This window comes from Melanerpes formicivorus, unplaced genomic scaffold (assembly GCF_026170545.1).
Source record: "Melanerpes formicivorus ecotype bairdi unplaced genomic scaffold, bMelFor1.0.p_v2 SCAF_15, whole genome shotgun sequence".
NCBI lineage: Eukaryota > Metazoa > Chordata > Aves > Piciformes > Picidae > Melanerpes > Melanerpes formicivorus.
In genome coordinates this window covers 6,670,074-6,696,473 of record NW_027142367.1, presented here as the reverse complement: position 1 = coordinate 6,696,473, position 26,400 = coordinate 6,670,074, and the positions used below count along the sequence as shown (strand labels likewise).

The 26,400-nt window shown below is 41.2% G+C and overlaps 2 protein-coding genes across 3 annotated transcripts in view; one reads left to right on the top strand and one right to left on the bottom strand.

Moving 5' to 3' along the window:
* Positions 1-22,613, top strand: part of STX17 (syntaxin 17) — a 105,993-nt gene extending 83,380 nt beyond the window's left edge. Inside the window, exons 6-10 of the mRNA XM_068147764.1 lie at positions 9,455-9,674; positions 15,964-16,082; positions 16,168-16,218; positions 18,214-18,300; positions 18,988-22,613. Of these exons, the coding sequence (XP_068003865.1) occupies positions 9,455-9,674; positions 15,964-16,082; positions 16,168-16,218; positions 18,214-18,300; positions 18,988-19,242 (732 nt within the window). The 3' untranslated portion in view covers positions 19,243-22,613. The remainder of the gene's footprint in view (positions 1-9,454; positions 9,675-15,963; positions 16,083-16,167; positions 16,219-18,213; positions 18,301-18,987) is intronic.
* Positions 22,614-24,914: 2,301 nt separating this feature from the next.
* Positions 24,915-26,400, bottom strand: part of ERP44 (endoplasmic reticulum protein 44) — a 56,965-nt gene continuing 55,479 nt past the window's right edge. For both annotated transcript variants that reach the window (XM_068147522.1, XM_068147523.1), the window contains exon 12: positions 24,915-25,387. In XM_068147522.1, the coding sequence (XP_068003623.1) occupies positions 25,286-25,387 (102 nt within the window). In that variant the 3' untranslated portion in view covers positions 24,915-25,285. The remainder of the gene's footprint in view (positions 25,388-26,400) is intronic.

Below are 26,400 nucleotides of genomic sequence, written 5' to 3'. Positions count from 1 at the left end.
CATTTGTCAGCGTGGCATCATCTCAGTGACTTCATGCATCATCACTCAGAACTTGGCATGTGGGAAATCTCGTGTTTGTTTCTAAAGAAACCAAATGCATGTCTTGATGAAAATAATGACGCAGAAGCTAATGTCAAACATCAACCTTCACACTGCTCACTAGCACACGGAGAAGATTAGTGGTACAGAAGAACACAAAGAGCAGATCTGCACTGCAACGATTGCTGACATGTACAGCAGCAAGTGGTTATGATGTGCTGTATGGACAAAATTCTGGGGACAGTGGCGTCTTTACCAGCAGGAGAGGTACTTTGTGTTGCTTTCATAGCTGTTACTCGGAGGAGGAATGTGACTGTTACTAGAACAAACCTTTTTGTGACCTGTGCTGCATCTAGACAAGCAGGCTTTGCTGGCAGAGGTAGCTGTATAATTCTAGTACTGTAAATTCCCATGTTTGTTGCAGTGTGCCTTACTCACTCCTGAGGAAATTAGATCAGACTGAAAATGGGGGAAAAAAAACCCACCAAACAAGAACTTAACCATGACTGAACTACAGTATTAGACAGTAGGTAGAACTGGAGTTGTCTCTTTTTTGAAGAGTGGAAGGTGTTAGAGACCTTTTTTTAAGTATAGATAATAGATCATGCATGAAGTCCACTTGATTTTTCTGTTGCTTGGATGTTTGAATGTTTATTTTGGTTTTTCATCAAGTATTTTTGAAATCTGAATATAAGTTTATTCCTAATGCTGAAAGTCTTCCAAAGGTAGAAGTGCTACTAGAACAATGCATTCTAACAGGTGTGGTGTAGTAAGCATATCTTTGCTCATATCTGTGCTTTAATCTGTTTTCACATTTTTAGGGGTAGGAAAGCCTTCTCTTGGAACTCTTTATCAGTATAATTTATTTAGCAAGACAAAATCTGTCAATAGTTAGAGAAAAAGTAAACATACTGAAGGTGATGTTTCCAAATACAGTAAGTGCTTTAGTGATAAAACCTTATATTTGTCTCTAGATGCATTCATATTTTGTCTTGAACCTAAAGCCTGCCATTTCCACCCTTCAGCCAAAATAATTTTTTTAAAGATTTTATGTAATGCTTATTTCTTTTAGATCTGGGTACAAGTTTTGCATTTTGCATTACAGTGGTTCACATTCTGATAGCCAAAGAGCAGAATAAGTCTCTGAGTCCACGCAAGACTAGCTCTTTGTTTTAATTAAATAGTTATCAGTCTGGAGTACTTGATAATAAATTATATGACATGTAGAATGTGTTTGCTGTAAGCTGTTTAAATGTTTACCAATGGACTTGTGATCTGTTTGTTTGCAAAGAAATCAGATTAATTATTGTGATACCAAATGTTCTCTGAAGCACACACTTTGCTCTCAAAATTAGATGTTGTAAAAATACATTAGGAATCCCTGAGTCAATATTGACCCAAGGCATCCGCCACAGGTTTTAGACAAATATATGCACAGCCACTCTACATTTAATCCATGTGCACATAATTAGCCATTTTTCTGAATTTTCAGTTTACCCAGAATAATTACTTCTGTTGTACTTTAGATGATGGTCAAAATTATACTAGAGGTATAGAGGAGCATAAATGTATATCTCTTCTTCCTGGTGACTTTAAAAGCTTCTAAAAAGGAAAGCAAAGAAACTGGGCATGGTGACACCATTTCAAAAATTGCTGAGGCAATAGCTCTTGTGTAGCATGTATTAGTTTTCAGGAATGTGATCTTGTGGATTTTCATTTTTAGGAATGGTCTGTGGACTTCTTAAAATGTTAGGGTTTAAATAAGTACACGGTTTTGCTAGGTTTGCTCACATGTATGCTGACTGTACCACACAATTAGTTAATTGTTGCAAGATTTAAGCTTAATTTCAAATGGCAGTATTTTGTTGTACCGCCTGAGGACTGCCTTGATCATATTTGTAGTGAGAGGAAGAAAAATGCTGCAGGTACTAGAGAGGATATAAGGCAGTGACCAAAAAAGAAGGAAAAATACTGTGGATGAATGATTCGGCTTCAGACTGTGTTTAGCCCACAAAAGGAGACTCTCTTCTGCAAAACATGCCTGGGCAGACTAAACCTCTCTGCTGTGTTGTAGCATGGAGAGCTGTTTGAAAAATGTTAATTTTTTTCTTCTTATTTTTTTTTTTTTTCCCCCACCTTGTTCACTTTTATGATTTGTATGGCTCATGTCTTCTGTACTATCTTTAAAACTGTGCAGTCTTCAAATTAATTATCTTTCTGCAGTACTGCTCAAGTATACTGGGGGAGCATGAGTAGCAGGGTAGATGAGTTTATTGCTGCAGGAGATTGTTTATGGTATCAACGAAGGGTCATGTAAAATCAGCTCACTATTGCAGCCTGTGGTCATTTATAGGAAATACACATAGGCCATATAAGGAAATATATCCTTAAACTAGATGTGCCAAAAAATTTGTAACACATACCCTGTATTACACTACTCTGAACAAAGTCCAGAGAAGGCAACATGACATTTGCACATCTAAGCTACTGCAATACATTCTTAAAAATCATAGTTATGCTTGAGAGGGTTTAAGACAATGGGTTTGCTTGAAGGCACTATTTACTCCTTCATTTAAAACAACAACATGCAGAATGGAGGGGGAGTTGACAGTGATTAACACATGGAAGACAGGAGATAAAGAAAAAAGGGACTGATTTGTTGGACATGACAGGTCCTGTGTCATCCACATCCTATTTCAGCATAAAGAGTTTAAACGTTGGGAAATGTATATGAAGTCACATTTAATGATAACATGATTGAGAAGAAGAAAAAGAGAATGATGGTGGCAGAAATGGAGTGTGATAATGGCATGACCACCATGATTCAGTTAGCTGGTAGCACGGGGAGCAGTATAGGCTGATAGGGATAGAGTAAAAAGAACAGTGTGGCCAGCAGGAGCAGGGAGGTCATTCTGCCCCTGTACACTGCACTGGTTAGGCCACACCTTGAGTCCTGTGTCCAGTTCTGGGCCCCTCAGTTTAGGAAGGATGTTGACTTGGTGGAATGTGTCCAGAGAAGGGCAACAAAGTTGGTGAGGGGTTTGGAACACAAGCCCTATGAGGAAAGACTGAGGGAGCTGGGGCTGCTTAGCCTGGAGAGGAGGAGACTCAGGGGTGACCTTATTGCTCTCTACAATTACCTGAAGGGAGATTGTAGACAGGCAGAGGTTGGTCTCTTCTCCCAGGCAGCCAGTACCAGAACAAGAGGACACAGTCTCAGGCTGCACCAGGGGAGGTTTAGGCTGGATGTTAGGAAGACGTTCTATATAGAGAGAGTGATTGCCCATTGGAATGGGCTGCCTGGGGAGGTGGTGGAGTCACCATCATTGGAGGTGTTCAGGAGGAGATTTGATGGGGTGCTTGGTGCCATGGGTTAGTTGTTTAGGTGGGTTGGATTGGTTGATGGGTTGGACGTGATGGATGCTCTTGAAGGTCTCTTCCAACCTAGTTTGATTCTATTCTATTCTATTCTATTCTATTCTATTCTATTCTATTCTATTCTATTCTATTCTATTCTATTCTATTCTATTCTATTCTATTCTATAGTTTTGGAATTAAGGTTTATTGGCTTGCTGAAAATGGCTGTTAAGATTTCTGAAGTAATTCTGAAGTCAATTCTATAATTTTTCTGTGTCCAAGATATCTGTAGAGAAAGTCTCATTCATAAACCACTTAGGAGGAGCAGAATATAGGAAGATACTTTGTGATTTTAAAATTGGAAAAAAAACATAATAATTCCATTCTCTTACTTATTTGAAACTGTGTGCTGAGTAATAAGGTAAGCTTCATGGACAGGTATGAAACAGTCATTTTAAGCAACAGTGATTCAGAGGAGGCAAAAAAAAGTTTAAATGAAGCTCTGTGTTTGTTTTCTTTGGGGAGGTGGTGGAGTCGCTGTCATTGGAGGTTTTCAGGGAGAGACTTGATGGGGTGCTTGGTGCCATGGGTTAGTTGTTTAGGTGGGTTGGATTGGTTGATGGGTTGGACGCGATGATCTTGAAGGTCTCTTCCAAGCTGGTTTATTCTATGTAATTCTATGTAATTCTCTCTTTTGGTTCATCTGTCTCTTTTTGTATTTTACTTTCTGGTAGAAATTTAGAACTTACTCTTTATTTTTTATTGTATGTAAAGTTTTTAAAAGAAAGGAAAAGCAGTACAACTTCATTATGTATGACTTCTCAGTTTCTCTTCATTTTGAATGTGTTGATAGAGCCAATGGGTTTTTCACAGCACTTGTGAAAAGCCAGTGTAATTCTCATTTAGTTTTTAGGAAAAAACCCATTGTGTTTGTTCACATTGTGTAGTGAATCCAACATCCTGGTGGATCTCCCAGACTTAGCTCCAAAGTTGTGGACACTTTAGAAAAATTTGCCTCAGACTTGGCATCCCAACCTCAGTTCTGCATCCATTCATGCAGAACGGTGAACCTTGCTTCAATAAAGTCCTTTGAGGCCAAGTGATGAAAGCATTGTATAGTAGCTGTGTAACATTTGTGACCGTTTGAGGCGGTGCCTTTAAGAAAGGGACACTGTGGCTGAATGTTTTATAAACAAAAGACAGGTCTAAACTAATTTCATTGGTGAATCGGTAGAGTACAAGTTTAAGTTTTGAATGCGACTGAGATTTTCCTCAGTGTGCACTTTCCCTCTTCCCTTTTTGCAGCTTGTGGCTTCTAGGCTCTCTGCCAGACTGACCTTGGACTGATAAGCGTGAGGCCTGCAAACCTGCTAACATTTTGCTCTAATTTATAACTGCTTTTAATGAACAACTGCTCCTTTCTTCTCTTTCTAACCCTCTCTGGGGAAAAAGGGAAGAGAAGGGGGTACTGGGGGGGGAACCCTCCTCCATTAGGGGGAGGGGAATTTCATTCCTGTGTTACTTTGATGTATATTTCTGTGTATGTATTGTAAATACTATAAATTGTGTATATATACCCTGCAGCCCCTAAAACCACTTGTAAATACAGCGTTCCTTTGCTCATCCGGCTGTGGTTAGCTGTGGTAATTTTTTTTTCCCTTCACTTTGTGGGGGGAGAAGGCTGGGCCTTTATCCCAAACCTGCGACAAACATTGCTTTCACCATATAGCTAAACCATGCAAAGAGCGTAAAGCTGGGAGAAACTGAGGTGTCCTGGTGGAGAGAACAGAATGAGAATTTGTGATGATACTGAGGAAAGACCTGAAAAATCGGTTTGGGATGAGGGCAAGGACAATTGTTGGCTGTGTAGATCCAGCATAGGAAGCTGTTGATGCACCACTTGTGCAGAAGAGGACTTGAAGGACACAGAGTGAAAGTGATCCAACTGCCTGGTAGTGACACAAAAAACTTGCAAACGGGAAAGCAGTCGGTGTGGTCTGTCACACAGTTCTTTGGTCAGCAGTAGTAGGATCCTGGCTTGGTAGAATGGTTAGTCCAGTTTGGGCACCACACTCTTAAGGAAGCTATGGGCTGATTGGGGAGCATTCAGGGAGAGGATTGAAAGTGGTCAGAAACTGAGGAAATGAGACTCATTTGGAAAGCCTGAAAAATTAGTTCTTTTGCCCAATGAACGTGGGAAAGTGGTGTGTTTTCTGTTTGCAAACATGGAAAAGAGGACAGGGCCTGTCACTCTCTCTTTAGAACAGGGAGGTTTAGAAACACCTGGTTTGAACTGAGGCAAGAGAGGTTTCTGTTAGACATGAGGCAAGTGCTATAGCAATTAGGAGAATGAATTTTTGCAGTGTAGTATCAAGAAGATAGTTGCTCTTCATGAAGAAGTCCTTTTAAGACTAGACAGCTGTCAGAAATAAAACAGAGACAGCAGATCATGCTTTAAAGAGATGACTTCCCAAGGTGTTTGCCAGCTTTATTTTCCTACAGTTCTTGTGAGAAAGCAATTTGAAGCTAAGATTGTTATTTGGAAGTTAACAGACCAAAACTACAAATAGTATAAGGAAAAATTCTGTGTCTTTTGAGCTGAATTTGGTGAATTCAAAACTCTGGAGTTGCCATAAATGGAAACAAAATTTTATATTGTCTTCCTCACTAGGTGAAGTTGGGTAGAAGCAGTTGGGAAAATGATGATATACTTCTATGCTGTACCCAGAAATTAAGCTCTGTCCTATTAAAAAGATTACAAAAAGAAGTCACAGTCAGTTGCATATCCATAACACTTATCATGTTACACCCTGGTGACCTCCTAAGGTATATCTCCTCACAGCAGGGCTTAGCTTTCTTGCTAGGCTGAATCTGTTTAGCTTCTGTTTAATTGTCAGTAAATGGAACAAGAGTCCACTCTCCAAAACCACAAAGACAGAGGTATTAAAATTAAATTTCCCCAAACAGGCCAAGAATCATCATCATCCATCTTCTTTCTCACAAATATTAATTAGATCAGCAAGGTAGTAACGAGCAGTGAAAGTGGGGACCTGCAATACTGAGGGCGAGTAGTTTGTATCTCTGGAAGCTTCTGTCAGGCTTTTGAGCGCTCCAGCAGTAAGTTGGTGGTTGTGCTGTTCATTGCTCAGGAACTATCTTTGTTAGATTCGTGCATTGGCTAGACTGGTAATTTGCCTCAGCTGCAGTGGCACGAATCCCTAGCAGAGCTATGTTTTAACTCAATTTCAACTGGGAGATTTTCCTTTTTGAAAAAGGAAACTGCACTGGAAGCATTATTAGCTCCTCCTCAAGTCACTGTCGTCACAGTTTCACAGCATGGACTTTTGTCTGGCATGTCAGTTTTGGTCTCCATTACGGCCAAAACCAGGGTCATAATAATTTTGTTTCCTGAAACAGAGCAGCAGGATCAACTTCTTTTGGGCCCCTGCCTATAATTCTCACAAAATAGATAATTAAATGTTGTGTCTACATAGTCCCATTTTGTCTTTTAAATTAATGTCCAAGATTGTTTAAAGTGAGAATCTTGGCATCTGGTCAGCTATTATGGTGGTGATCTTCTCTCTTCTTCAGTACTGATGGGCAGACCTTGTGAGGAAGAGAACAGGAAGAGCAAGGTAGATTAAGATGATAAATGCTTGCAGAAAATTACAGGGTACCATGTTTCCAATTCAACTCAGAGTCTTAGAGTTATTTTTTGTATCTCTTTTTTTTTATTATTTATTATTAATCAGTGATTTTACCTGAAGTTAGCCTTAAATAATGCAGCCTAAATTGGCTAGGAGTACTCTTAATTTAAGCATACAGCATAATATACTCTTAGTAATTTGATAAATGATTTTCACAAATCAGTAGTACTTTCCTTGGTTGCCTTTTTATGGATTATGCAGTGCTACTTCAATTTGTTGTTTAAATACTTTTTCTTCTATAATTACAGCTCTACTTTTTAATATATATATATATATAATATATTTAATATATATAATTTATATATACATATATATATATATATGTTTAAAACATTTAACTCTGCTATAAATAGAGTAAGTTCCATCTACTTCCTGCTTTTCCAGGTCAGCACTGCTGCCTTTCTAAGGCACTACATGTACTTGGTTTGTATTAGCAAAGAAAACCTTTCTCTTTTCATGAGTATTCTCTTGTTCTGCTCTGAGGATAATATTAAAACCAATTGCTAAGTAATATAATAAATAATACAATTTATTCTATCACCTTGTAATGTAATGCAGTTAATACTACTTTTTAACAGTCTTATTTTTTTTAATAACTAGATAAAAACTTTGTCCTAAACCAGTTAAGTGGTGAAATTTAAATGATAAATTTCTTCATTTGCAGAAAAAGAAAAGTTGTGTGCATTTTTGGATGTCAAAAGCCTAGGCAATAAAAAAAAACAACTCTGTTTTTGCTGTAGACAGAAATTTGTCTCACAGAGATAACCTGCATGCAGACTCTTCTTGCTTGTTGTGGCTAGTTTATATCTTCTCAAACATCTTGTGACTGGAGAAATATTCCTGTATTTTGTTAGATTTGATATTCCAATTAAATATGTTTGTACTTTCTCTGAAATAAAAGAAAACAAATATTGGGGGGGGGGGGGGGGGGGAAGTAATCCTTCTTTGTCTCTGAAGTTGTCTCTACAAAAAGAAAATGAAAGTTTAGGGATAATTGGAGATTGTGAATTATTGTACCCTGTAGTCACCACAATCACTCACAGTATCACAGTATCACCAAGGTTGGAAGAGACCTCAAAGATCATCAAGTCCAACCTGTCACCACAGACCTCATGACTAGACCATGGCACCAAGTGCCACGTCCAATCCCCTCTTGAACACCTCCAGGGATGGTGACTCCACCACCTCCCTGGGCATCCATTCCAATGGCAAACAACTCTCTCAGTGAAGAACTTTCTCCTCTCCGTGAGCCTAAACCTCCCCATGGCGCAGCTTGAGACTGTGTCCTTTCTTTGGATGTTGTTTCAACTTTTTGCAACTTGTGTAAATACTTTGGCAGATGCCTACATTGATCACAGACACCAAAATAATTTCAGTAATCAAAGAGGGAATTAATTAATTCGTTTGCTTTAATTGAAACCCAAAATAAACCAAACTAACTTCCTTATTTGGAGGAGTGGTTAAAATATAAAACTGACAGCAAGACTAATAAAAATGTTGATGGAGATGGCTTAAGAAGTATTGCTTCTTGTTTTGCTGAGAAGATCAGAAGTACCATCTCTTCCTTGATCTTTGGTTCTTATTCTCCTGGGCAGATAGCGTAGCCTCCTTGTGTAACGCAGGTTATGTCCAAAAGGGCTCAGCAGTATGTCCCAGTGAAGCTTCACTGCTCTGTTTAGGGACTGCTGCATTGGGAGCTGCCACCCCTGTTTATTTCCTTTGTAGATGGAAAACTGAGTGAACTCAGAAGCACAAGCAGATAGTAAAAATACAGCAAACTTCACGAGCTGGTTATGATGTAGTGGAACCTCCAAGTAGGAAACACTTGGATGTCCAGATGCCTTCCTCTATGGATAGTGTTAAGCTCCGGTGGAGGTGACTAAATAAGTATGTTGCTCAGTATCACTGCTGGCTACAGGACTGGGAAGTGTAGGTTGTGGGTCGTTTATTCAGAAGGGATCATCTTTAGGTGCACAAGCCCCTTCTCTCCAAACCTCTGTGTTTTTTATGCGCTGACTTCTGCAAGAGCATTCTAAAAGGCCAGGGAGTAGTTCCAGGTCACAAAATAACAGAGTCTGGGAGGCCCAGAATGGGTTCAAGGGGAGGATTGTCTGCATTGTTAGAGGCTTTTGTAGCAGTTGGAGGCATCTTTGACAGGCTGCAGATGTAGAGGAGGGGTAACGTAGAACATAGGGATTGCTTGGAACTTGGGACTTAGTTTATTAAAACTCGGAAATGGCACTTTTAATGATTATTTAAAGATAGTCAGGCTGAGAGCTGCTTCTCAACTGTGAGAGGTGTGTGGTCCTATTACATAGCAAACTCAAAAATAACTCTTAAAACTGTTTCAGCAACTCCGTGCCAATATGAGAGAAATGGAGAAGCTCTGTTTGCGAGTCCGGCAGGAAGACATCCCAGTTCTGCAGAGAATGATAAACCCTGTTAAAGAGGAAGCTTCATTTGCCATAAAAGACTTCCTGCAGCTCCATTCTGAATCTGCAGAAGAACTTAAAAGGCAACTTGAAAGACAGGAGGATACCTCTTTAACCAGATCTGCAACTGTAGGAGGAGGTACTAGAATTTCATTTCTTATCTGTTTTGTTTGTGTCGTATTCAGCCTGCAGTTTCTCTGACCAGATATATATGAAGTAAACATAGAAGATTTGAGTTGAATAATAATTGTTAATCCAGAAGTGGATGTCTTTCCCTGCACTACACTTTTCTCATAGTCTGTGACTGATTTCTAAGTGAAGAATGCTCTAATTAAGTATCTTAAGAAAGGAGATATCTATGGCCTTCCATGAGAGTGATCCCATAGCCCTGGATCATTAAGTACAACCCTGTTCCTAGGGAGTAGAGTATTTACATTCATGTTTCACAGTAGCTTGACTTCTCTTGTCTTTTTCTACCTGCAAATCACTTGGGTATGTCCCTGTAATCATTTAGGCCATTTTCATTAAATTAGTACTTGCAACATCAGCCTTTATATAGAATCATGGAATCATAGAATCAACAAGGTTGGAAAAGACCTCAAAGATCTTCAAGTCCAACCTGTCACCCAACACCTAATACACCACTGCTGGAATACATGGAAAAGAGGGGTGCAGGGCTTTATATAAAGGACAACATCTCTTCCTCTAGAATCATAGAATCAGCCAGGCTGGAAAGGACCTCTGAGATCATCAGGTCCAGCCATATTGTCCGCTCTACCAAGTCTGTCACTACATTGTGGCCCCAAGCACCAGATCCATATGGCTCTTAAACATGTCCTGGGATGGTGATTCAAACACCTCCCTGGGCAGCCTGTTACAGTGCCTGACAACCCTTTGTGTGAAAACATTTTTTCTAATGTCTAGTCTAAACCTCCCCTGGCACAGCTTGAGGCCATTCCCTCTTGTTCTATCAGTAGCTAGGTGTGAGAAGAGTCCTGTTCCTACTGCATTTTAACTTGGTGACTGACAGGAAAGCAGAAAACACTATAGATCCATTTAAACAAAAGATTTTGAAAACACCTTATACATGCTACAAGTGAGATGTGTTTGCTGGTTTTTCATCCTTTCTGTACAAAATGTCTTTCATTCCTTATTCTACCTTGGTGTCTTTGGGGGAAGACCTTTGTATGCCCTGCTACTGGCTAGTGTTCTCTGCTGATGCTCTGTAGAACAGTTGGTTACATCAGGATTGAATCCTTCCACAGTAATTACTGTGACTGCTACAATACCAGTATTTTTTAAAACTACTTGAAAATCTAATGTGTCTTAAATTTGAAAGAGTATTCTCAGTCAGTGATGTTGTAGAACAACCTGCCATCAAATTCAGTTCCATGACCCTTCTTGTTGCTGCGTGAAGAACTAAAAGAACTCTTTCAAGTGTGATTGTCAAGCTAGTGAGCCTGATGGTTGAACAGGGAGAAAACACACATAGATTTGAGGACTGGCCTTGCCTATGAGAATGTCATGCACAGCAGTATCTGAAAGCCTTACGAGTGTCAAGATAGGTCAAATATAGAACCACAGAAGTTTGGATTGGAAGGAGCCTTTGGAGGTCATATAACCCAACTACCCTGCAGTGAACAGGGACATCTTTAACTAGATCAGGTTGCTCAGAGTCCCATCCAACTTGACTTGGAACATTTCCAGAGATGGGGCACTGTCAACCTCTCCAGGCAACCTGTGCCAGTGTTTAACCACCCCCATCATAAAAAAAATTCTATTGTCTTACTAGGCCAACAAAAGAGACTGAATTGGCTTCTGACATATGAATCTTGACTTTTTTCAACACCTTTAACACTGTAGTTGATTGTTCCGTTTGTCATAGAATCACAGAATTGTTTTGGTTGGAAGAGAACTCCAAGGGTGAGTTCAGCCTTCAACCTAAGAGCATGGTGCCATGTCCACACATTTCTTAAGCACACCTCCAGGAGTGGTGACTCCACACCTCCTTGGGCAACCCATTCCAATGCCTGACCAGGCTTTTCCTAAAGATATTTTTCTTAATATCCAATCTAAACCTCCCCTGGATAATTGGAGGCCATTTGCTCTCATTCTGTCACTTGATATGAGGGCGAAGAGGCTGACCCCACCTCACTACAACCTCCTTTTAGGTAGTGTAGAGAGCAATAAGGTCTTCCCTCAGCCTTCTCTTCTTTGGACTAAACAATCCCAGTTCCCTCAGCCACTCCTCATAAGACTTGTTCTCTAGACCCTTCACAAGCTTCGTTGTCCTAATATCTTTGTGTGGGATTCAAAGTGTGGCTGTTTGCTGTATTCCCCTTCCCCTCCACAAAAGGAAGATAATAACTGAACCTGTTTCCCTGCAGTTCTTAGACCCCCTTACTCAAGCTCTCAAGGACCTGCTTATTCAAGTTCTTTCTTGAAGCTGTTTCTTGAATGCTTTAGAATGAATTCCATCAGACCTTCCGGACTTGCATGATCTAGCTCATCTAGAAAGCCAGCAGGATGCTGACTTGCATTAGTAAGAGTATCACAAGCAGGGATAAAGATGTCATTCTCCCACTCAGCACTTGTCAGGCTGCACCTTGAGTGCTGTGGGCAGTTTTGGTCCCTGCTACACAAAAAGGATGCAGACAAGCTGGAACGGGTCCAGAGAAGCCCACAAGAATGGTGAGAGCACTGGAAGACATGTCATATGAAGGAAGGCTGAGAGAAATGGGTTTGTTCAGCCTTGAGAAGACAAGGCTTAGGGGAGACCTCATAACCATGTACAAGAACATAAAAGGGCAGCTATCAAGAGGAGGGAGACTCCCTTTTCACAAAGAGTCTCATGGTAAAGACAAGGGATAATGGGGTCAAGTTGCCACTGGGGAGATGCAAGAAAAAAAACATTCACCATTTGAACTATTAAACATTGGAATAAACTGCCAAAGGAAGTGGTGGATTCCCCTACATTAGACAGTTTCAAGGCCCAGCTTGACAGGGTGCCAGACCATCTCATTTAAACTATATTCTTACCCCAAAAGGTTGGACTAGATGATCTTTGAGGTCCTGTTCTCTTCGTGTTTCAGCTTATCCTTTGTTTCTTCTTGTTTAAATTAAGTGCATAAAATACCTGATTACAGCTACCTGTTTGTATAAAGCCTCTTTACACAGCTCTTCTGCAGTCCTTTGTATTTTAGGAAAGTTTCCCCCATAGTTTTTGTTAGTCAGTTTGATGAATTTGTTGGCATCTCGTTGTCTTCAGTCTCTGAGTTTTAAATAGTGAACTCAGATACTCAGTGATCCCCTTCACCCATGCTGGGTGTTACTTTCAGGCTTTTTGTGAGCTCTTCTGTGTTACCATCAGAACTCAACTTAAACTCTCCCTTCTTTTGATAACTCTCTGCAGTTGTCCTAAACACACTCTGGTGTTCTACTGGGAAGGTCTAGTTTCAGCTTACTGCATTTCTAACAGTTACATAGGTGGTAAAGGGGAGCTAGAGTTTAATCTGAAAAAAACAGGATTGCTTTTTTAATCTGAAATATCTTTAACACGTGGAGGACCTTGAGCGTAGCAGCACTTCAGAAAGACAAGAAATTGATCAGAAAGTTTGGGATGAGAATAGAAAAATAGGACTGAGATGACACCTTCCTGCAAGTCTGCTCAAGTATATGGAAATAATTCACCTCATTTAAAGTGAAACATACAGCCAGGCAGACAACTAAATACAATTAAACAGGTATTTTTTTCAACTTTGCCTGCCTGTGAAAGCATCTCTGTTGAATTGCTAACACAGATGCAATGTATTGCCTATTCTTTTGTGCTTAGAGGCTGCAAGCCTGAAAGCAAATCTTGGCTGCTGATGTTAATCAAAGGAGCTTCAGTGTGCCTGTTCTTTGTAGCATGTTGCTTCCCATCTGGTAGAGAAGGAAGGAGTTTACAAATTCAAATCACCCATTTAGAAGGCATGTCAGCGATGTGATGTAGTCCCTTCCCCCTTTCACCATCCTCAGCTGAGGTCCAATAGAAATGGGATTTAATTGCATTTTAAAGAAATACTGACAAAAGGTGAGACTCCACTCTTAAAATTACTGAAATCTTTTAAGCAACATATTGAATCTCCCCGAGCATTAGAATTTTATCTTGTGTGTAATGAGATGTGAAGCTGCTCTATGAAATCTGCAGAGGTGTTTTGTATTACTGCACTTCTGTGGAGGTGTTGTAAGTGAACTGGTGGGGCCACTTCCATTCTCTGCTCTATTAAAATTGGTTAGACTTGATAAGAAATGAACTAGTGGATATAAATTTCCTACTCATACTTCCAGCCCAATTTTGACTTCACCTTCCCTTACACATCATGGGGTTTTTTTTGCCTTAGCTTTTCAAAGTAAGGAATTTATTTTCTTGAAGAATTCCCCCCCCCCCTCAGGTTTTTCAGTGATTAGAATATGGTCACTGTGTAAGCCTACTAGAAACTTTGAGTTCTTTTGAATGTGTGCCATGCAAAGCTCGAGTATCATTTAGGTACTTCAGAGGATGTGCTTTTCTACAATAGGTCGGCATAGATTGTTCAGGACAGATCAGTGTAGGGAACACAATTTGTGAGGGAGTAGGTAATTTTGCTTAGTGAGCTGCGTTTTTTTTTAGCTTCTGAATTATGAATACTTTAATTTCAACCAACTTAGCTCTGAACCAACTCAACATGTGGCTGATTAGGGAAGAGTATGCTTTTCTTGGCAGAAGAAAGTTGATTTTGAAATAGGATTGTGAAGGATTAAAATGGAATAAAATGCTCAAAACCAATGTTGAATGTCAGAATATGTAGCGGAATTGGTTTCCCTGAGATGCTCACATTTGGATGGATTATGTATACTCATGCATCCCAGTGTGAAAAGGGAAAAGCAGCATTTTAGAACTGAGTATATAACGTTATGAATCAAAAATACATTCTGGAAGAGTATGTGATGACTGTAGAAGGTGAAGTGCCTTCCGTGTCTGGATTCTTACAGGAAAAGGGGAATAAATAACTAGTAAGAAAATGAAGCTCAAAACAGCACCCCAAATTGCTTAATCCAGTGTTGCTGCTCTGCTACTCTGCCTACTTAAGAATTACAGTTACAGATGAGTATCAGCTTCGCCGATGTTTGGCTTCTGTTGGTCTGAGAGTAGGAAGATCAGATCCTTAATGCATTCTGAGCTACTGGGATAAAAATGTTGAGAAGTGGACAAATGTTATGAAAACATATCATTTTTATTTTGCATTAAATTAATTCCATGAATAAGCATGCACTATTATGGGCTATTTGTTTTCCATTGTTCCTATCTGTTGCAGTGACAGTTACATAACATTACGATAGTACCTTGGCACGCTTATTGTTTTTAAAGAAGGTTTTGATACCGTATTTACACTTCAGTATTGTTAGACATATCTAACCAGCCTTCCCCATATTAAGCTCTCTCTTGATACTACCCTCCCAAGGAAGGAAACATCAGTGTCCAACTACAGTAGCTATCTTCCTTCTGAAATGGAAGTTGTCTAAGTAAATGCAATGGTTGCACTGTGTTTACATCCATGAGCTCTTCATGCTCTCAGGCTATTCTTTAATCCTTGCTATGACAAGCCAGACTTGGTATTATTCTTTATTTCTGCTTAATTACTTGTCTAGGACATGTCCATTACATCTGTAGTGGCTCAAGAGTAGGCTCTCTGAGTGGAAGAGGCATGTGTGTGTCTGTTCATGAGATCTGCTCTCCCCCATGCCATCCAGCTGTCTCTCATTCCCCAGTTTTTCCACTTTCTTTGTCCTAATGTTTTCTGCATCCATTCCAGGTGACTTAGAAAGGAAGATAGTTGAGAAGTACACCTTACACCCCTGAGCTGCAAATGTTTGTCATCCTCACAGTACTGTTACCCAACTGGGTCCACCACTGAATGCTGGGCAGCGTGTTACTTGGTTTTCACTGCATTTACCTCGAAAACTTTTTTTCCTCCAGTTTCTTTCAGTCCTGAATGGCTGAAAAAACAAACTGGCAGCATAATAATCAATTGTAAAATGAATAACTGAATTGCCTGGGTTTGTGTGTTGTATGTAAATGAAAAGTTTTTGCCTCAAGCTGAGTTTTCTTAGCTTGACTTATACAAAATTAATGAACTGATCTTGAGTTCAGGAGTATAATTTAATACCATTCTCAGAACTGATTGTGAAAGCGTGCTGATAGAAATGAATCCTTTTCTATGGCAATAACTTCCTTTTAAGAAACTGTCTAGTGCTGTAAGACTTTTCCCTATATGATAGTTTTCAGGGCTGTTGCTTGTTTTGAATTAGGCTAAATATCAATTTACCCTTGAGTAGCATTAAGAATGAGAAGCTTTGCACATTCTGACTGATGGCATTTATTCATAAGCATCGTGTTTCTCATTCAGAAATTTTATATAACACAGAAGTGAAGGATGGATCCCAAAGTTTAATCCAGATCTCCTCCCGCCTCCCCGAAATACCTCAGGAAGAAAATGCAGCTGAATCCTGGGAAACTTTAGAAGGGGTATGTTGGAACTCCCTTACTGCCACATTGTGGTGCTCTCATTTTTAGCAACTATTACAAAATAACATTTGGTTTTTATTTGTAGGACTTGGTTGAGCTTAGCCAGTTGGTGACTGACTTTTCTCTCTTAGTCACTGTAAGTACTAATTCTGTTTTATATCCTAGATAGTCTTATACAAAAAAAGGGCAAATGGGCATCTCCTAGGTGGGAGGGAAAACAGGTGAGCAATAATTCTGCCCATAGTCTGAACTCAGACTGAGTTCATATCACTTGATAGAATAGCAGAATAACATCAACTGAATTTAATCTGTCCAGTAAAAGTCCTAGTCACTGTTAGGATCCTCAGGAAAATGCCAGTAGAGGCAGAGCAGTTTCCCCACACTGATCTGAGAAACCTGCGCAAAGCTGCTGTCTTTGCTGCTTGGGACCTATGGTAAATACATGTTAGTTTCCAATGGTAAATACATGTTAGATACTCATGAGGTTCAATAAGGCAAAGTGCAAGGTCCTGCACCTAGGTCAGGGCAATCCTACATATCAATACAGGCTGGGGGATGATGAAACTGAGAGCAGCCCTGCAGAAAAGGACTTGGGAGTGATGGTGGACTAGAAGCTGGACATGAGCCAGCAATGCGCACTCGCAGCCCAGAAGGCCAATGGCATCCTAGGCTGCATCAAAAGTGTGGCCAGCAGATCAAGAGAGGTGATTCTGCCATTCTGCTCTGGTGAGACCTCACCTGGAGTACTGTGTCCAGCTATGGGGCCCCCCAGCACAAGAGAAACATGGATCTTCTGGGAGCAGGTCCAGAGGAGGGCCACTAAGATGATTAGGGCATTGTACACAGGCTAAAGGAATCTGGGCTCTGGGGAGATCTTACAGCTACATTTTAGTATCTGAAGAGGACCTGCAGGGAGGCTGGGGAAGGACTATTAAGGGCTTGTAGCAATAGGATGGGGGGGCAATGGTTTTAAGCTGGAGCAGGGTAGATTTAAGTTGAACATAAGGAAGAAGTTCTTCACTGTGACAGTGGTAAAATAATGGAATAGGCTGCCCAGGGATGTGGTTGAAGTCCTGTCCATGGAGGCATTCAAGAGCAGACTTGATGTGTTCCTGGGCAGCCTGGTCTAGTTAGAGGTGTCCATGCTCACTGTGGTGGGGTTGGACAAGATGACCTTTGAGGATCTCTTCCAACCTGATGCAATTCATGGTCACAGGTGATGCATATGTGTATATCAAATTGTCTAGCAGTAAGATGAAAGTTTTTCTTCTGATTTTCAAGTGCTAATAGAAGAGGAATATTCCAAGGCAAGATTTTACTGAGCCGCCCCTTCTTGGTTAGAAAGCTCAAGAGCTCTTCCTTCCCTACATCAGTGATGTATTAGTGATACTATCAGTATTTTTGTGGCTCTCCTTGTTGACTTGGGCTCTGCCAAGATAATTTTTTGAGGAGGCAATAGTCTTCTGTTTTAGTACTAGTGCTGGTAATTGTTCCTAACCCTACCTCTATCTTCTGCTCACATGTTCTTGAGAGGGACTGCATGGGAATCTGACTGCATTTGGAGAAAGGGTGGAGCATTTTCACAAAAGCAAACAGCAAAATGCAGAGCAAACCCAAGTGTGTTTTCTGTGCTCTATTTGTAAGGCTAAGTCAAGAGTTTTACAATGTCATAACTAAACACTTCTGCTTAGATTTCTTGGTGTAGCTTTGTGTAGTGGGGTTAGTACTCATCTTAGAAATGCTGCTTATAGGATTTTTTATTTTGAACATGAATCTCAGCAGAAAGGAGAGAGACCAATTTATTTTTCCCTTTGGAATGTAAGTTCATCTGATCACAGAAAAGACTTAGAAATCGTATGGTTTGGGGTTGCTTTTTGTTAACTGCAACAACACATTGTATAATACCCACAGCATATCATTACTTAATAGTTAATTTAAAAAAACTCTTAAGTTGGTAGTTTCAGCAGAGTTTATCAGATGCTATTAATGAACCACCATTAAGGCTGCACGGCTGCAGTGTGTAGCAGATGAAAGAGGCTGTGGGGCCCTGATTACAGGCATTAAAATGGTGTGTATTGGCTCACTGCTGCTTCCCAGCAGGTTACCTCACTCATAATTCCTTTGCATCTAGTCTCAGCAGGAGAAGATTGACAGGATTGAAGACCATGTCAACACTGCTGCTGTGAATGTTGAAGAGGGAACCAAAAACTTGGGGAAGGTAGGGATCTGCTCCTGCTGGTGAATCAATGGTACTCTGCCTCCCAGCAGTCCTCTGTATTAACCCAATTGATCTGCCGTCTTTAATGCTGAGGGAGCCAGCAATTAAGGAAATAAGGAAGAAATAAGGGGGGAAAAAAGGGAAAAGGAATCTCTATCACATCCAGGCTACTAGGAAATAAAATTTTTGAGGGGCTTTTTTTGATGCTATTCTGATGCTACTTTGGTTTACCTGCAAAGGTAAGTGCATTCAACAGCTGGCTCACAAGAACCAAATAAGCATAGAACACCAAGGCTGGTAACAGCATGCAATTTCAGCCCTGTTCTGGGTATGCTAATAGGCCACAAACATGGATTCTGGTGTGCTGCTGTAAAAGCTGGGCATTTTCTGTTTCCCATTTGATTTAATGATGGGGACCAGGTAAAAAACAGCTTATGCAGTCAGCCAAAGCCATCTAACAGGACCAACTTCACAACTGTGTCCGTGAGATGGCTCAGCTCTGAATTGGCTGTAGTGTGTGCTGTCATACATGTGGGAGGGCAGACCATCTCTTTTAAAATACTAATTTGTAAAGTTGATCTATCACTGAGCATTCAAATCCTTGCCAAGAGCAATGAGGGGAAAATGCACATCACCACAGGCAAGTGTTCTAATTCTCTCTTTTTTTTTTTCCTCTCCCCTTTACAGGCTGCAAAATACAAGCTGGCAGCTCTGCCTGTGGCAGGTGCAGTCATTGGAGGAGTGGTGGGGGGTCCCATTGGTCTCCTTGCAGGCTTCAAAGTGGCAGGAATTGCAGCTGCACTTGGTGGTGGGATTTTGGGTTTCACAGGTGGAAAATTGATACAAAAAAGAAAAATGTCGAGGGTTGAGGGGAAGGCCCAGCCTTCTCCCCCCCCCGTAAGTGAAGGGAAGAAAACTGAAAGAAAACCACAGCTGGATTAGCAAAGGATTGTGCTGTATTTACAAGCGGTTTAGGAAATGCAGGTTTATATACACAATTTACAGTATTTACAATATATACAAAGAAATATACAACAAAGTGACACAGGAATGAGATTCCCCTCCCCCGCCAGGAGGAAGGGTTTTTCCTCCTGTACCCCCTTCTCTCCCCGTTTTCCCCAGAGAGGGTTAGAAAGAGAGAAAAGGAATAATTGTTAATTAAAAGCAGTTATAATTAGAGCAAAATGTGTTAGTAAGTTTAGTACAGGCCTTATCTGTCCAAGGTCAGTCTGGCCGAAAGCCCAGAAGCTGCAAGCTGCGAAAGGAGGGGGAGAAAGTGCAGGACTGAGACTAGTCTCTGCTGAACTCAGAGTTTAAAGTTGCTTTCTACCAATCCACCAATGAAATTAGTTTAGACCTGTCCTTTGTTTGTAAAGCATTCAGTCACAATGTCCCTTTTCTTAAAGGCACAGCCTCAAACGGTCACAACAAAAAATTATTGAGCAGGTCTCTTCCAGCTGTCCAGAGCTTTCTTGCCAAAGTGCCAAAAAATCCAGCTGAAGCGGAGATTCATTACGACTAGGCACAAAGGTGTAGTAGCCACGCTAATGACAGACTTTCAACCTTACGCTTTAAATAAAAGGCTGAGTTGTGTGAGGGATGAAACAGTAATGGCAGAATTTCTTTCTACACACAGTGACATCAGTCCTTTGAAAATTGTATGGATAACTTTTAATTAGAAAACTTTCTTGTGAGCTGTGTGCACAGCTGTAATGATGGGTGACAGGTGCTTCATGCCAAATTTGCACGGTGTCTCGCAGACACTGCAAAGCGGGGGAACCTGGAAAACCCCAGTGCTTTGCCATGAAGCTGGAGCTTTTATGATACTGCTTGTATTAAAGGAAATAAGCTCCATCCCTCTTTCATCTTTTTCTTTTATTTATCTGAATTCCCAACCTTCTCCTGTGTGCATTCCCAGGATAAGACAGACTCTGCCTATTCAGTAACACAAAAGGAAGTGTTAGCTGCTGTAAGGAAAGGTGAAAATGTTGAGTGAGCCATGTGGAAAAAGCCCTTTTGTATATCCCCCATCTGCCCCTGTCAAAGCAGATCAGCATCACAAGCAGCTTTTCCTTTCTTCCCAGGTACTTTTTTAAAAATAAGAAGTATAAAGTCCTCATCCTTTTCAAAGTGTAGTTAAGAATTAAACAGTCTAAGCAGCAACCCTGCAAGACTGCTGCTGGAGAAAGGTAATTCTCCATGGCTGTTCCACTCCTTGGCTTGCTGAGAACACCATACTGGATGAAGTGCCATGCTTTGACATTCTGAGCCTGAAGCCTCAGCTTACTTAAGCAGCACTTACTGCTGGATGTTGCCCTTGCTTTTCATCTGTCACCAGCAGCCCTCTGAGTGCCAAACAGCTCCCCTGGGAGGCAGTGCCACAGGCAGGCCTACTCCCTCAGTAGTCCTTATGGAAGTGGGACACGGTGAACCAGTGAGACCCTCTAAATAGTGCCAGCATCAGCTGAGCCCCAGCCAATGTGACTGTTTTGAAAACATCGACCTGGTAGGGTTTACAATAAGCACACTGTGCTTGTTTGGGTCAGCAGCACACCTGCATGCTCTTCGGTCCTGAAACTGCTCCTTCCACCCACACAGCTTCTCAGCCTTTTCAAGAGTCTGGTCCATGCTGTGGAGCCTGTATGGGGTAAAATGCTGGTGGTGGTTTTGCTAGGTTTTATAGTGGATGTCTGTTACCAGCCTGGTTTTGCTGCTTAAGAAGCTTTTTGCCTCTGAAACACTCATTGTTCAATGTAATACATTTTGTCACCTAACTGTACAACTGTCACATAATCTACTGTGCAGCATATGGTCCTAGCCTCCATCCTTCCAGGACAGTTCCCACACTATTGCTGCTACTGTTTGGGGGAACAGAAACTGAGGCTGGGAAGCTGCTTTTAATTTTTTTTTTTTTTTTTGACTGTTCAATTCATCCTGAGCTCTGCTAGAGTCCAGTTTTATGAGTTGTGAACACTGAAGTCAGTGTTTAGTGATAGGGCTCCCTAGCAGAGAACACTGAGGAAGCATACTGTAGACAGATCTTCTCTTTCTTAGTCGGTACTTTGATGCTGTCATTGGAAATAACTGTCTGCAAAAGACAGATGAAAGGCTTTTGTGCCTAGAGACTCTGTAAGCAACTGTTAGTTACAGCACAACTATCTTTTTCTGAACAGTTCTTCCTTATTACTTTTTAAATCTGATTGAAATTCCTATCAGCCATAGAACTGTGTCTATTTTAAGTAGGTCTGGGGCTCAAGGAAGCAATGTGTGCAAGAATGGTTTTCACAGGTACTTGTGAACGTTGTCAAAACTGCAGCTGTTAAAGCCACACTGCCTACATCTGTAAAACATCAATGCTGGAGTGGAAAACGTGACCCAAGTCATTCAGCTCATTTGCTCCTGTCAGGCAAACCCCACTTTCCTTTAAATGCAACTACTGCAGCTGTAAGCACATAGAATGAGTTTGTAAGGACTTCATTCTTAGAGTGTTCATTCCTATGAGATGTAATTTCTCTGTTTAAAGGGAGAAACTAGGACAAAGTGTTCTTACTCAGACTCTGCTCCTTCTCTCTGTGATTTTAAAAAGCGCTCTCCCCTTCCCTACTGCCTGTCCTACTGGCCACACCTAGGAGTCCAACTTGCTGTGGACTCAAACCTTGTGGGGTGATGACATTGCAACCCTGCTCTCCCCTAGACTGAGGCAGGACCTGCTCATTAAGGAAGTTAACAATGGAAGAGTTCTGTCTCTCAGGTAGCTCCTGAGTTAGTTTCTTCATTGTGTGACCTTCCAAGTGTATAAAAAGGATAACAGCATATCAGTGTGCATCCACCATGGAAGACATCATGGGATCTGCACCCACCATGGAAGAACTCTGTACTGGTCCTGCCAGACATCGCTGGAGTGTAGAGTGGTGGTCTCCCTCTCTTTTCCCTCTCCTTTCTACTCTTACAAACTAGATCTCACTTCCTTCCTCTTTTCTCTATTTTCCCTCCTTTCTGTGAAGTGTTTCACCCTTAAGGCACAAGAGACCAAAAGTTATCAGAAATGGCTCCCTGAGTCCAGTAACACACCAGCTATGATCTATGTGAAAAAGACGGGCATCTGAGTAAGCAAACTAGCATTTCATTTGGTAAGGGTAGGAGAAGTGCAAGATAAAAATAATTCTTTCAGACCAAGTAAAAGTTTTCACCTCTGAGACTGCCTGTAGCGTTTACTGAGAACACTGGGGTTTCATTTCCTTTCAGAGCTAAAAAAAAAACATCCTTCACAAATTTCATATTGTTAAAATAATTGCATTCTGAAGATTGAAGAATCCTGTAGTGAGTTACTAAGCACACGCTTCAGCTGTTGGAATGTTTGCAGTGAGTGAAATGAACAGAAGTTGCATGCACCTAGTAACTCATCTAGCTCAGAAACACAATCTCAAAAGGAGAGTTTGGAATTCTATTTTTCTTCCCTATGGGAATAGCACAAATACTGCCTGACAGCTTCCCATAAAGCCTCCAGAAGTGTTGAAGGGAGTGGTTAGCTGAGCACCGACTGGTTAAAACCACTGATGTAGATGAGTTGAAGAACTCAGTTTGAAACATCTCCCAGTCTGTCCAGCACTTGCTCTTTAGGCCAATCTGCCATAGCATAGTATCAGTCAGGGTTGGAAGGGACCACAAGGATCATCTAGTTCCAACCCCCCTGCCATGGGCAGGGGCACCCCACACTAGATCAGGCAGCCCAGAGCCTCATCCAGCCTGGTCTTAAACACCTCCAGGGACAGGGCCTCAACCACCTCCCTGGGCAACCCATTCCAGGGTTAGCATCACTTAAGAGCTCAAATGATACTCAACACCATGCTAGGGAAGCACACCATGACTTCAGCTCTTCAACCTTCTACTTGCAAACAGAAAAATGTCAAAGCTGGTACAGCCCGGTCAATGCTTATCAAGAACCCAAGAGAATAAGGTCCCACATCAGTGAATACACAATAAAATGAGTGCATAACTGTCATGAAACTGTTACATCCAATTGTCTACCTAGTGCTGGGAATGCCAAAGCTCTGGGAGCAAGTCCTTACTCAGAAAAGCAAACCTGGTTTAGGGAATGACACAGGAGGCTAATCTCTAGCTGAAAGCATGAGCCTGCTGGGTGCATGATGAGGTAGCATCTCTCCCCAGAAAGAGAGGTTTAGACATCTTCTGCCAAAGAACATTTATAAATAAGAAGCCCAAGGAAAAGTAAGAACCTAGGAGGAGTATGATGAGTACTTGCAGGCACCATGCAGGAAATGACTAAAATTTCAGGTGCTTCAACAGCTCATGAAGTTCCATAGCACCACCTGCAGATAACAAGTGGCAAGCCTTATAACCATATCCCCTTCACTTCCTTAGATCCCCGCTGGAAGGTGGTCTGCCTCAACTGCCAAAATGCTTGATTTGGCATGAGAGACAATAGGGCAGGAGAAGACCTGGCTTTCAAGTGTTTCATGTGCACTTCAGAAAACAACCAAAATGTACACCTGAGAACAAAAGCTTGACATACCCTTTCAGCTATGTGTTTTGCATCTGCTCAGTCAGCTATTGCTCAGTGCTGGTTGGTACTGGCAACTCTCTCCTCAGAATCACCTAGAAAACTCATGTGCCTGTTGCTGTAGGGGCCTGATTCTGTAGCCTGTCTCAGGATCAACTGCCCAGGACCATGGCAGTCTTCTGCTAATAACTGAGTAGGTGGGCATTAACCTGAGAAAGCAAAAAGGTATCCTAAGCTTTGAATTGTATAAGCTGAGTCACTCACTGAAGTAACAGGAAGCCAGTAATCCACCTAGCCAAAGAATAAGCTTGCTTCCAAGGACACTAAACCTTGGGTGCCCAAGTCCTGGACCAAGTGTATTGTACAAATAACTATTTTTTCTCCAGTAATGCATCATAAATTAACAGATATTTTTCCATCTTAGTGTTTCTATATGTTCATCTCCACCAGGAGCCTGAAGAACCATTGAGAAAAACCCATGTTCTGGTATTGCACACAACAGAAAAGCCCAGAGGGAAAGCAGTAATTCCTTCTTCGAAGCAGAATTCCAAGGATATGCAATAAGGCACAAGCCAGACAAAAAAGAGTAACAGGAAGTTTGCAATGGTTGTTCAGAAAGTAAATGTCTGCCAGCAAGGCAGGGACCCACAAAGAAAAAAGTAGAGATCTAATTTTAGCTCATACCTACAGAGATTAATTTAAGATTAACAAAACTAAGATGCAGCCCACCCCAGTCCTCTCCTGCTTCAGTGGGTTTCCAACATTGATGGTCTTTTAACACAACTGTGTGGATAATATGACAGTCTTGTTTCAGAGAATTAGAGCAAGTCAACACTGCCCTTTCATTCAAAGTAGAGCCATCAGCATTAAAACGTTTCCTTTCCTTGCCCAGTAGTTTAATAGAACCATTTAATCACTTACACCTTTACATCCAGTAAGTACCACATGAGATTCTGTAAAACTTTAATTTATTCCCTTCCCAAGTATCCAGAATAGAAGACCCTCTCAAGTTGGAGAAAAATGTGACAACGAAATAGATTACCAGGATAGCTGTTCACATGAAGAAGAAGAAGAAAAACACATACTACCAAGGTTACACAGAAAACAACCCCGAAGTCCTATTTAATGGGATAGTGCAAGTTAACAGCATGTCTCTGGCAAGGATACCTTCATTTGGATTATAAAAGTTTTACAGAACAGAGTTAGATCAAGAGTCTGGATGGGTCTCTGGTATTTCACTTAGAGCATTAGGAAGGTACTGTTTGAAAGATGCTGTACAGAATGACCCACCAAACAAAGGTATTTACAAGCCTGGGGAAAAAAAGGGGAAAAAAAACCCAAACATTTTTTTCAGTTTATTCAAAATAAAAATACACATAGAATTATGAAAATATAGGCTTACTATTTCCACCACACAGAAGTCAATGCTGCTGTCTGAAAGGCTTGCAATCTTATTTCAAGTTTTTAAAGTTCATCTTTTTCCCTCAATAAGGTGTACCTATGTTCACTGGGTGCCAGTTTCTGGAATGAGCTCTCTGGCGGGCTGCTTGCTAAATCCTGAATTGGCTGAAAAACAGAACAGTAGAATTGCTTGTTAGACTCATTTATTAACCAATCACATCTACCACATGAACTTCTAACATTCATTATGGGAGTGCACAAATGGCCAGCACGCTCACAAATTGGTGTTGGTTGGTTGTGGGGTTTTGGCAAGGCACATTCTGAGTCTCAGGTAGGTGGAATAGATGCACACACACACACACACATTAACTAAACACCATCACTTATGGACATGGCTTTTGCTGGAACATCTCGAAGGTAAAGGCCATCACACAAGTTTCTGTACAAGTGATCTGAATGTATTTCAAATGCACCCCACTGGTTATTTGAGTCTACCACTTGCTTTGGAGGTATTCTAGTTTGTGTGTTTGGTTTAGAGGTACACCAGAGAAAAGTCATGTTGCTACCAAAATATGTTTATTTTCTGTGGAAATGAAAAAAAACAGCCCCCCACAAACCAAAGACACAGCTCAAACAGACACATGGCCTAGGAACAGCCTCCAGCTCAGTCAAGGCCAGTGTTTCCATGGCATGTGCACATGCATCTTCCACCAGATGGCAGGACACTGTACAGAGAGGAGAAAGGAAACAGCCCAGGCTTGGTCTGCCCTTGTCAAGGCCAGCTGGAGACAAGAGCGAGCCTGCAGCTCTAGGAGTCTGGGTCCAACTAGGCAGCAGGACCCAGCAGGCTTCACCCTTCCCTGCCCAAGCCTCCTATAGCAGTTGCCCCATAGTCTTTTACAAGTTGACCAACTACCTGGCCTATGTCTCAGTCTCCATCCATATTTACTGCATCTCCTCTTGACCTCAAATTCTGGTTGCTCAATGAATTCCTGAGAAACCCAGGGAATTACAGTTCAGCCAGCACGTCCCTCACTTACGGGTTCTGGGATAGCTTTAGGCTCCTCGACAAAAGGGCATCAGGTCTCTGCAGGGACCAGCGTGGCTCTTTAAGCGCTCAACACCACAACATGTAACTCCAAAGAATTGCTTAAAAGGAGTTATTTTTTTTAGAGTAC